General features: G+C 44.8%; 1 protein-coding gene across 1 annotated transcript in view; it reads right to left on the reverse strand.

The window, feature by feature from the left end:
* MED17 (mediator complex subunit 17) overlaps window positions 1-12,864 on the reverse strand; it is a 25,501-nt gene that overhangs the window by 8,033 nt on the left and 4,604 nt on the right. Inside the window, exons 4-7 of the mRNA XM_018556812.1 lie at window positions 11,642-11,778; window positions 9,307-9,391; window positions 4,595-4,747; window positions 538-668 (exon numbers count right to left, since the gene is read on the reverse strand). Of these exons, the coding sequence (XP_018412314.1) occupies window positions 538-668; window positions 4,595-4,747; window positions 9,307-9,391; window positions 11,642-11,778 (506 nt within the window). The remainder of the gene's footprint in view (window positions 1-537; window positions 669-4,594; window positions 4,748-9,306; window positions 9,392-11,641; window positions 11,779-12,864) is intronic.

Genomic DNA, 12,864 nt, shown 5'->3' on the forward strand with positions numbered 1-12,864 from the left:
GGGGGGGGTAAGTAAACTCCTTATGCTGCAGCAGGTACCCATCTGAACAAGGCTGCTGGATCTGTATAGGCCGGTCCATTCTATACCGGGTGTTACCAGAGTCCCAGAATACCAGAGTAGAAGAATTCCGGCAGAAACAATTTTAACCCTTGAAATGGAGTTACCCCGCGCTGCAAAGGGTTAAGTGCTCATTTTCGTCTATGGTATAAAATAAAATTAAACTCGCCTACCTCGCAGGCGGCTGGCTGTTGAACCGGTCCTTGCAGCCTCTCTCCTCCACTCCAGCGATGAAGTGACACTGTATTGGACGTGATGATTTACAGGACCTTAGACTGCCGGAGTGGAAGTGAGGCAGCAGGGACTGATCTAACAGTTAGCAAGCTGTGAGATTTGGGCAAGTCTATCTTTATTTATTCTACATCCTAGACAAAAATTAACATTTAATCCTTGCAGTGCGAGGGGAGCCCCACTGCAAGGGTTAAGATTAATTTGGCCCGGAGTTCTTCTTTAAGTCCATATTTACATCAGATTGCTGACCTCTCGAATGAGCTGGTGCAAGTTGTGTTCCAAGACATAGAGGTGATCTTCAGGGTTTGTCTTTTCAGAAGACAATTTCTGAGACTTCTTGTCAATTGTTGAGTGGCAAAAGGAGATGGATAGTTGGAGTCCTGTAGGAGAGGATAAAAAGAACTCTTTATACTTCATCACAGGCAGGTTGCAGTCCTCGTTGTAAGCCTGTTAAAAAGGATTCATTGTGCGTGACGTGTTAACAGTGGTTCTCAACCTGTGTAAACCCACATTTGTCATTGGTCATTAGGTCACGACCCAAACACACAGCATTGCGGTACCGTGTATTCAGTGTGGGTGATCAAACTGTGTGATTGGGGTGCCATGCATATAAGTGGCAACGCACCTCCAGCATCAGAACGTGCGCCAGGTGCAAGTGCATGGTCCAGTATGTTAAAGGCACGAACTGTGCGATTTACACACTGTACTAGCATGCACAGGCCCCTCAACAAAAAAAAAACCTGACACACAACCAGTCACAATCTCACACTCCAAAAAAACTTCTGTTTCTCTTCTTTTTGGATCCACACAGTCTCCCTACATTATGAGAACTGGAGTGGATCCTCAGCCTGGGGTCCAGTGTGGTCTGCTGTGCTGTGACAGAGCTCCATCCATATGTGCATTGCTTGTACAGTTCCCTTGCGAACCCTGTAGAGGTGTCGGGAGCCAGAATGTGATGTTACTCCGGTCCAGGCACCACTACAGGACATGCGAGGGAGCTGTAAGCAATGTATGGATGGATGGATGGATGGATGGATGGAGCTACCTCGCGGCCATACCCCCAACCCACCTCTACCTAAAGCAGACACTTGGCACCGGGCAGCATATTTTAAATGGCTACTTGCGAGAACAGACAGTGCTGCACTAGGGGGAGGCTGAGGAGCCTCTCACCTAGCGCAGTGGAAGTCACGCAAGGACCCACTAAACATGTGGATGTGACTTGCTCTTGGGTCGTGACCCACCAGTTGAGAACCACGGCTTAAGGTAAACAAGGCAACTAAAAAAAGAAAAGTTATAAATAATATATACACACACACACGTTGATTTTGTGCTAGAAATTATGTGCTAGAAATTATATTTTATTATGACACATTTACCAAAATGCACCTTTAGCGCAACCTTCTACAGAGTTGGGTAGCTGAGACTAGGGAAAGGCCTTCAGAGAGAAGCATTAGGCCATGCTCGCATCTGGTGCCAACATGATGACAAACCCACAATGGGAGGAAAAAAAATAAGGACTACAATGGGTGCTCACCCCCATAGACTGCACGTACGCAGTGCTAGAGTGGTGCTATCACCAGCAGAGGAGTTCTAAAAAAAACAACAAAAAAACAATTACAGACGATAGGGGACTTGACTGGAAAACCACTTGCAACGTGAACGCAGGCCGAGCACAAGCTTAGTATGTACCGTACATAAATATTTCTGTACCCAGAAGTCAGCTTTAGAGCGACTATGTGCAAAAAAAACCCCTTGCAAAAGAAAAAGGTAGTAATATTACCGGTCCTGCCACTTGTGCCTCGGATCAAGGACAGCAGAAGTATCCTTAGTATGCAGCACAATTCCATGAGTGTCAAATGCTCGGTCCACCACTGCGGGCTATGGTTCAACCCAATGAATGCTTTGTCACTACTGTTTTCTACAGTAATAGAGCAAGCAATGGGTGGAACCACATGGCAGAGCAGGGGACATATATCTGATACTCCCGAATGTGTGTTGGATGCTGAAAATATATTTCAATAGGCATAGCTCTTTGAAAAGAGCAAAGATCAAAGCAACAATGCAGCAGGACACGTGTCTAAGACCCCTTCACACTGTCCAATCAGAAGGAGATCCATGCACGGATCCCCCTTCTGATCGGAGCAGTACGGATCTAATGCCACCGCTGTGAGATATGCTTCCCCAGCTTCATCTCCTGGCTCTAAGAGCCTATGGAAACCAACGGCGGCCCCGCTGGGGGGGGAGGGGAGGGTGCCGCATGGTACAAAACGATCGCTTGTACATTAAACAGCCATTGCTGGCTGTTAAAAATGTTTTAACCACTTCTGCGGCCCGCCATCTATAGACGTACTGCGGCCCGGAAGTGGTTAAAGATATGAGTATAGGTCTGCTTTAATTAAAACACGAATGGCAAATCTATTATGATTTTGGAAGAACTATAAGTACATAGCATACATCGACCCTAAACGGGAACAGAGAGCTCACACAACTCGTACTGCAGAAACACTTGCTGAATACAAAGACAAGGCTCGGTCACACTGCAAGCAGCATAGATCGGCAGGGAACAGCCTGTGCACATTGTAAGATGGATGAGGGGACCTTACAAAAGGTACCAAGGAAACGGCATAATGGAGAAGGCCGTTAACTGTGCCAGTGTCTATGCCAGGGAACTTCCAAAGGACCAGTCCTATTAAATATTGAAGCTTTAACTTTATACACAAAACATACACCACGGGGTACGGAACATTTTACATCTGCAAAAGAACAAAGGACGACTTGTTTAACAAGGCAAGATAGATTTCTTTTTTTAAAGATAAATCCATCATCCAATGGTAAATTTAAAGCCGACCTACAGGCACAAAACATTCTTACTCAGCAGTCAAGAAAGGATGTTAATCCACTTTGTGTGCACCAATTGCATTCATGAAGCCAGATATTGCCTTGTGAAAGTAGTTGTGTATAGCCTATGCAGAGCAGAGCTGTGGGAGGGATCCACTCACCCACTACAGGCTGCCTGCAGAAAACTACAGGAGGGGGCAGAGCCAAACTTACATCATTTATGTACATTTTTACCTTACATGTGGACACAGAAAGAGCCATTATTATTACATTTGCCCACGGGCACCCGAGGCTGGGTGTCACTCGGAGCGGAGACCAGGTGACACCGCGCCATGACGTCATCTAATTGACGCCTGCCATCTTAGTAATGGGCGCCGGCAGAGAGAGGCTGGGACGTTCACCCGGCAGGTTGAGGTATGCCACCGGGTCTGTAATGGACTACAATCTCAATACAAATGAGTAAACGTGAGATTGTAGTCCATCATGGGAGTGAGCTTGGAGCGGTGGCTACTTTACAACACACACAGGGACCACGGGGAACAAAAGTAGCCACCCCCCAGAAGGAAGGACGGTATCCACACCAATTCAGAGATGGTTTGAGGCTCTACAGCTGAGTGATACACAAGTAGGGTACAGTATTAATAGTTAAAGCTAGCAAGCAGTAGATATATTCCAAAACATTATTTTACATTACAGATTATTAACATTACATTATTATTCCAGATAGTGTATATTTGATAGAAGACATCGCCATTCCAGCTATGACATATTCCAACACATGGGCAGCCTGGCTATATTGTGAAACCTTCAACCTCTGGAGGCAACCCCGGATCTTATTCTGCAGCAGCACATGTTATAATATATCCTCATCATTGTAAGAGAAGACCAGCTGAATATAAAAGGATACTACAACCTACCTTATTGATCAGAGTACCACCCCCCTCGTTGTTTCTTCTGTCATATGATTACATGCACAACATTTAAAACATTTTGGTGTTACTCCTGGACGCTCACAGAAGCTGCCCTACTGCATTATTCTGCTCACATACTCGGGTTTTAAAATACTTGAAGGAATTATGCTGCATTTTGATGGCAACGTATTGTATTCGTACACATTTGTCCTGTTTCTGTATGGATGAAATGTTAATAAACCGTTATTGTGGCGAAAAATAAATAAATCTGACTTGCATACTTGTTCCAGGATCACATTGTTTAGAAGCTGGAGGATCAGTATGACATCCAGGCGATTAGCATTTCTAGAAGTAGGTCAGCAATACGTATTTCTCTAATGAGAAGCTTCCTTTTCTTATTTCATTTCTTTAGTTCCATTTCTAAATGACTGTATGCCGGGACTTTCCTAACAAAGGCTTCACGCTTCCCACCCGTGCGCAGTGTTCCAGCTAAATGACACACTAAACGGATCTCTACAGTCATCTCCTCCTACGGTCATAAAACATACATTTCTTACCAGGAAATGGCTGGGAGATAATTTGGTTCTTGACGACAATGTGAGGGATTTGGGATTTGATTTGAACGGCTTCGCGAGACAACTGTGCAAATATTTCTTTACAAAGGAGAACATTCTGTGCAGCTTCCAGCTTCGTCTGCCAATGTGGAGTCCCTGGAAACGAGAAAGGCAGAAGGGTTTAGACACTGAGGGCGGCTAACCAATCGTTAACAGATGGCAGTGAGACCAAGGCTGAAAACATGGAGCAGACTGGGCAATGAATACAAGGTGCAGAGGTGGAAGAACACCAGATACCCGGCTCCAATACAAATGGATACATACACAAACATTTATAGGGAGGTACTCAAAAAATACACTGGCTGCTTTACAAGGGCAAAGTGACAGTGTCGTGTAAAGCTCCCACTCCCACCACCGCCTGACATTGTGATACCTCTGCATCCCATCCCCCACCACTCCTTTCTCCATTGCAGACACCAATATAATATCTGGTACTGGCTGGTGTCAGAGCCTAGCAGGAACGACGAGGTGAACACCCTCATATAACAATGATCGGCCTGGCATTTGCGCTCTATGCCAAGGTACACGCTCATGGCAAATTAGGTTGCATGCTCCCCCATACCCCAAAGAACTGGGTTTTTTCAATGGCCGTGACAAAGGAAACATTGGTGGATGAACTCTTGAGAGGCAAGTATCAATGAGTCACAGAGTAGAGGCGGTCAACTTTAAGGGCCGGTTAACACCACAAAGTGTGCGTTCCAGAGTGTTCGGGGCAGGAGGGGGGCATGGCAATGCATTGATGTCAATGGCACCACAGCCACACTCCCCGCCCACAGTGTGACCGCCAAAACCCGAACGCAAGGCACATTAGCGCCTGCGTTCTTGTCCAGTGCAATTTGTTAAAACGCTGCATGCACTATTTTTGCAGATCGCACTGGACCGGAACGCAGGCACCACTGTGCCACGCGTTCAGATGCAGGCGATCGCTTTGCGGGGGGTGTGGCTGCGGTGCCATTGACTTCAATGCACTGCCACACCCCCTCCCGCCCCTAAACGCAGGGAACCAGCCAGGTTGCATTTCAGAGGCCGAACGCTCTGGTATGCACACTTTGTGGTGTAAACTGGCCCTAAAGGATAAGTGCACTTCTAAACCCCTCCCTCCCCCCCCATCGCTGACCAGATGACCCTCCCCCGCCACAGATCCGTACTTAGCAAGATCTGATGGGCACAGGCGCCCTATTGTTTATATCCAGCATGCTGCAATGCTCCCCCTGCTGGCTGCATCTGCACATTACAACCCTATAGGCTACTACAGGGCCAACTCCAGTCAAGGTGCCAGACGAAGCCTGGAGAGGGAGACTTGCAGTGCTCCATGTCATCAAAGAGTGACAAAGCAGCCCTCGGATCGCAGCAAGTACAGATCTGTGGACGGCGAGATCATTTAGGACAGGGGGAGGGAGGCACAAAGAATAAATGCAATTTGTATAAAAGTGATCTTTAATGTACTTGAGCGCACAACAGTTGACGGCAAATAAAAGCTGTAAATTAAAAGAGAAGCACGTTACGGGAACTTTCCTTCCAAGGACACACACAAATCAGGATCTGAGCTGTAAAATTCTCCAGAGGTCTCACTTAAAGCTAGACAAGGTCTGTCTATAAAACGTGTCTGGGTCTGGAGGCTCCCAGCCTGCTTCAACTAAGACAAACTAAAAATTCAATACAGGGTCTATAAAAATGATTCACTCCCTTTGAAGTTTTCAGGTTTTATGGTGGATTTAATGTGGTTTTTTTACACTGATCAATATCTTTTAATGTAAAAAAAGAAAACAAATCTGTGTAAAGTGGTTTAAATGCATTATAATGGAAAAAAAACAAAAACATAAAACCGAATTCCATAGGTATACTCCCTCTTTAGAATGACACCTAAAGCTGAACTACAAAGAAAAAAAATCAAAATAAAATAATCCAGCTCCTTAAGTATTAAATACATAAATGTATTTCTAAATGCAAGCAGTGTAAGTACATGAATCTGACCCGAGTAGCTGCCTTCTGCAGTGCCTGTAAAGCAGAGCTGGAGTGCGAAATTCTGATAGCATGGAAGAGAAGAGTGATGGAGAGATACGTTCATCACTATGCTCATTCAACTTTCACTTGGGTTGGGGTGGGTCCAGAACAACCTGGGCTCAGCGGATGTATCTTGCATTGCCCTGATATAGTCCCGTGTACCCATCGCACTCAGAGCCGCTGCTCCATCGTGTAAGAGGTGGGTGCAACAGGTGTCTTCCGTCAAAGTAAACAAGTAAAAAGATGGAGACAGGCACTTCAAGGCAAATCCAGTACGTCTATTTATTCACGTACTGGTTGCATATTCAAACAGTAAATTCAACGTTTCGGGTTCTCACAGGATCCCCTTCATCAGGCAAACAAGTCACATGAGACTTATTAGGAGGACACCTAGTGGCAGAAAAAAGTACTGCGGGGGGACGTGAAATCTCTTGATTGAAACTAAATATGAGCAAAACCCTGTTTATCATTTAATGGGCTATTCATTTAAATCATATGTGCCATGCTACCCACTACTACCAGACAAATAAAAAGTGGTTGATTCAGGTTGTGTGTTTATAGTGTTCACAGCTGTTTGAATATTGGCGCGAGGTAGCTGTATATATTTTATTCATTTTAAATAATTTTATTTTTGGCTGAAGTTGTGCTTTAAATAAGCAATGAACTCTCTTCCCACAGTCACATATTTAGGTAAAGGGAGACTACCTGCGAGTACCCAAGAAGTTTCAGTGACCAATAAACATGTGACTGGAAGGTTGAACTTCAAGAGTCAGTATGAAAATGTGGTTCACTCAAAAAATCGATGGCAAACATACAGAGCTGGAGCAATTCTGCATAGAAAAAAGTGGGGAAAAAAAAGTGTCTAAAGCAAATCCAAAAAGGTGCCCATACACCTGCCGATTATCGTATGTATGTATGGAAGGCGTGCGACCGTTTCTACTGTACGGTCGCACGTCTTTTGTCTTCCGAGCACGCTTGAAAATCCGCTGAGAATGGTACGATTTTCGGCGGGTTAGTGGCGTGCTCGGAAGACAAATGCGGAACGTGCCGGTGTGCGCAAGTGCACACTGCCCGCTCAGCATTGGAATTTAGCGGGGAGGGCTTGTGGTGATCTCAAGTACGATCTGCCTGTCCAAGATGGGCAGATCGTACGAGATTTTAAATTACCTTACAACCATCGCACAACGAAAGTCGTGCGATGGTTGTAAGGTGTATGGCCAGCTTAATAGAGACCTATTCACACAGGCAAAAGGCTGTAATTGCTGACAAAGGTGCCTATACTACATACTGACTTGAAGGGTGTGTGCAATCAGTTATTGCAATTATTTTTCCTATTGTCATTAATTTAATGGCTTTCTCCCCTGGACGAGTGTGTACTGGTGCCACGCACATTAGATTGTCTTCCAATCCTGGAAACAGGAAGATCAGAAGACTGTCATAATGGCTATCTTAATGCTATGGATACAAAGGCAATTAAATCTGTTTGCTTCAGAGAGATATAATTGTACTGCTAACGAGGTGATTGTCAGCAAGTGATTAAATCTCTCAGTGGCAGAGAAGAATTGCCTGTGAAGCCCTAATTATACTCGGGACATTTATTTTAAAGTGGTACTCTAGGAATGATCTTTTTCGCAAACTTACACTGGTCCGGCCTCTGTGTATTGGAACACAAAGATATAATGCTTAAAGTTGTCAGGAACCGGATTTGAACCCAGGGCCTCTGGCTTAGCTAGCAGTGGTTCTACCTGCTGAGCCACCTTAGAACCTTGGGTAGCTGCTTGCCTCCTCTCATGTGTAATCCTCAGGCAAACCTAGTTTCTGCATCCATTCTTTGTCTCCTCCCCGCTGGGCGCTGCTCTGTGTCCCAGCGGGGAGGAGAGAAACTGTGATAGCCAGCCGAGCGCTGCGAGAGGAGAGCGCAGTGAGCGGCCGTCATCTCTCCTCCCACACCGCTGAACCTCCTATTACAGACCGGCAGAGCAGTGTGTGGGCGGAGACAGGCCGTGATGTCACAGAAGGCTGAGCTCTCCTCCCTGCTCCGTTCTCAATCTCTTTTTCTATTTTTAAAAGGGAAATATCAGGAGTCTGTTTAGAGCCCCAATATTTTCCGGAAGCCCCTAAAAGTAAAAATAAAAAAACATTTAATAAAAAATGAATTCATAAATAATATAAAAAATAAAAAGTTTATATAAAAATTAAATATTTGAAAAAATAAAAAACATTTTCGGTTTCAGTTTCGGCCTGACAATTTTTTTTATCTCGGTTTTAAAATTTCCATTTCGGTGCACCTCTAATATTTCCATTGAGCCACGATGGACCAATGCAAGATTAAAAAAGGCAATTGCAGGATTTCCGCTTGCAGCATTATAGCTTTTTGTTCAGATACATAGAAGCTGCATAACGTGCCCTTCCCACTGCTACTGACTGCATGTCAAGCCCTCCTATTCATAGGGAGGTTTGGTTCCCCTCAAAAATGTTATATTATATTTTGGAGTATTCCTGTTTTCTATTAGACTGTAGTAAGAACAGATTCCTTGAATCTTGTATTTGCTCTCATGCTGTATAAAGCTAGAAATGTCATGTTTCTTTTCTGTAAAACAATAGAATGATGTGCTTTCGGGATAACAAATATAGAACCCCGCCACATGTACCTGGTTTTGCTTTAGGCACGGGACGTTTGAACAAATTCACAGTTCCCAGGTCACCAATGTCAGGCGATTGCTTCTGAATGGAAACCTTCAAAATAAAAAAAATCAACAGCAAAAGAAATGAGTAACAACCACCTTGTGATGATGATGGAAAATAAAGCTGCAGTCATGAAAGTGGAGGAAAGAATCCTTAAAGTGAACCTTTTGACAATTTAGGGACAAATTACGTTTGAATGCAGCAAACCTCATGCAAGTAGAAGCCCCGTTATTTCTTATAGGGTGCTTCTCATCTATGCACTGCAGTTCAGTGCGAGTCTGCAGTCACACCCAAGTGTCAACGTAGCTAGGCAACCTAAAGGAATTTTTCCATGTTTTTACGTGCGCTTTAATGCATTATTTGTAGCACAGGATCAGAATTAAGAGTTTTTGGCCCCATGGACTTTTAAAAGAGAGCGCCTAAAAAAAAATGGGCTCAAACACGTGTTTTTCAGGTGCTCTCATCAGGCCCCATTCATACCAATATCTTTAGGGATTCCTGCATGGAGGTGGTTAGAGCTGAACTATAGCCAGCTCTACAATAGTAGTATGTGCCTCCTACCGTTAGCAGAGTTTAAATGCTAATTGAGTGTAGCAAAGGCTTCTCTGCCACATAACACTCATTTCTTTTATGGCTGGAATTTAGCCGCACACACTTTGATATCTCTTAAAGCAGACCTTAACCCCCTTTCACTAAAAATCACATCAGCATGTAGAGCTCTGCATGTGGATAAGAAATCATATATTATCATCATCATAATATACACTACTACCAAAAGAATTGGGACACCCCTTCAAATCATTGGATTCAGCTGTTCCGTGAAATCTCCTGGTTACTAAATATTCCAGTCACCTGTTAGTGGTATTATAACAAATTTGGGAACAACAGCAACTCAGCCATGAAGTGGTAGGCCACGTAAAATGACAGAGTGGGGTCAGCGCATGCTGAAGCGCACAATGCGCAGAAGTCGCCAACTGTCTGCAGAGTCAATAGCTACAGACCTCCAAACTTTGTGTGGCCTTCAGATTGGCACAACCACAGTGTGTAGAGAGCTTCATGGAATGGGTTTCTATGGCCGAGCAGCTGCATCCAAGCCTTACATCACCAAGTGCAATACAAAGCGTTGGATGCCGTGGTGTAAAGCACGCCACCACTGGACTCTAGAGAAGTGGAGACGTGTTCTCTGGAGTGACGAATCACGCTTCTCTGTCTGGCAATCCGAAGGACGTGTCTGGGTTTGGCGGTTGCCAGGAGAACGGTACTTGCCTGACTGCATTGTGCCAAGTGTAAAGTTTGGTGGAGGGGGGATTATGGTGTGGGGTTGTTTCTCAGGGGTGAGGCTTGGCCCCTTAGTTCCAGTGAAGGGAACTCTTAAGGCATCAGCATACCAAGACATTTTGGACAATTTCATGCTCCCAACTTTGTGGGAACAGTTTGGGAATGGCCTCTTCCTGTTCCAACATGACTGCGTACCAGTGTACAAAGCAAGGTCCATAAAGACATGGATGAGCGAGTTTGGGGTGGAGGAACTTGACTGGCCTGCACAGAGTCCTGACCTTAACCCGATAGAACACCTTTGGGATGAATTAGAGCGGAGACTGCGAGCCCGGCCTTCTCCTCCAACATCAGTACCTGAACCTCACAAATGCGCTTCTGGAAGAATGGTGAAACATTCCCATAGGCACACTCCTAAACCTTGTGGACACCTTCCCAGAAGAGTTGAAGCTGTTATAGCTGCAAAGGGTGGGCCAACTCAATATTGAACCCTGCGGACTAAGACTGGGATGCCATTGAAGTTCATGTGCGTGTAAAGGTGTCCCAAAACTTTTGGCAATATAGTGTATAAACATAATTTTCTTTTTTATTTTAAATTACTGTCTTTCCACTTCCTGGTCCTCTCCGGCATTCGTGAAGTAATGTGCCCAAGCGTTGCATCCTGGGAAGGTTACATCAGCAGAGCATTGCTGGGAAATCTCATGGGATCGCAGCGATAGGCATTTTCCTCCCCTGAGATGATATGCATGCTCACATGTCCTAGGCACTTGTGCAAGAGTTCCAGGAAGTAAAGGGAGGCATATTAATCTGCCCTTAGTAAAAATGGCCACTGTGAGAAGACTGGGGAGCAAAAGAAAAATAAGGTACACAAAGAACACAAAGCCTGGAATTAATCTAGAAGTATGCGTTTGTAGATTGTTATCACTAAACATTTATAAAAAGGTGCCTTTGTGTCATTTCATAGATATGGGTAAAGGTCCGCTTTAAGAAACATTTGCCGAGCTGAGAGTTTTGAGTTACACAGACCTTTAAATAAGCAGAGCCTTCCAAGTCACTGGGGATATGGACATCCAGCGGGCAGTAGTCTTCAGGCATTTTCTTGTCCAGATCAAGGTCGGTATTCTTGATAACTTCAAATGTTCCATGATGAGGAAAGAGCGAGCCTACACAAAGATAAAATGGCGGCAAAAGTATGAGGATGTATGAATGAGCACAGAGAGGAGGAGGCCTCAATAGTCATAAAGATGTCACGATATGGTGATGTTGGATGCTAGGGACTAACTAAAGTTTGCCTTACCAGGGGGTCAGATGTAGAGAACCGTCTGACTGCCTCAGCCTGTGATACAGACCACCCAAGATGCATTTGCATGAGAGCCTCAGGCGTCTGCTTACCTCATGTGGAGGGCGGGCAGAGGGAGAGATGCAAAATATTCCAAAACTACGCACCACTAACCCCTTCCAAGGGCATGAGGATGTCACTTGATGCTGCTGAAACCAGCTAACAATCAATTCCCATGTCTGTGTAGCTTTATTTGAACATTACAGGACAGAAATATGTGGGCTGCCATTGCCAACTTGCTATTGAAGGTGCGACTGCAAGCCCTTCAACGTAAACCTCGCTTCCCTTCCAAGTGAGATCCTAACTTCCTGTCTGAATGGACAACACTGACTTTGCTGCATTGAAATCTCAAGCAGTGTTGCCCTTGCTTCCCTTAGAAGCGATATCCTAACTTCCTGTCTGAATGGACAACACTGACTTTGCTGCATTGAAATCTCAAGCAGTGTTGTCCTTGCTTCCCTGCGAAGCTTCTCCCTTGCAGAACACTGCCCCCTTCTGTTATAGAGATGAGGAGGAAGGAGTTCTGTAGTGCAGAGGAGGAAACCTCTGATGCGACTGGCAACATCGCTTAGGATTTCAGCACAGAAGCAGCATCATCAGCTCACTCCAAGTTAGAGGCACATTAAATTTCTGGCAGGATCAACAGGTAATGTTTCTGTCCTTGCAGTATTTTTTAAGAGATTAAAAAAAATAGGGAATTGTTTAGATATCCAAAAAAAAAACCAAAAAACGTACTTTTGCCTAGACATACACTTTACAAAGTATCTACTTCCAAAAACAAGAATGTCATATTGAAGATTACCAGAGTTTAGATGTGGAGGATGGATTAGTTTTCTCCTTCCAAGCTTTTCCAAATACACCCCCCCCCCCCCCCTCTTTTTTTTCTCTTCCATTCCCCCCCCCCCCCCCC

This window comes from Nanorana parkeri, unplaced genomic scaffold (genome assembly GCF_000935625.1).
Source record: "Nanorana parkeri isolate BGI_ZX_2015 unplaced genomic scaffold, ASM93562v1 scaffold254, whole genome shotgun sequence".
NCBI lineage: Eukaryota > Metazoa > Chordata > Amphibia > Anura > Dicroglossidae > Nanorana > Nanorana parkeri.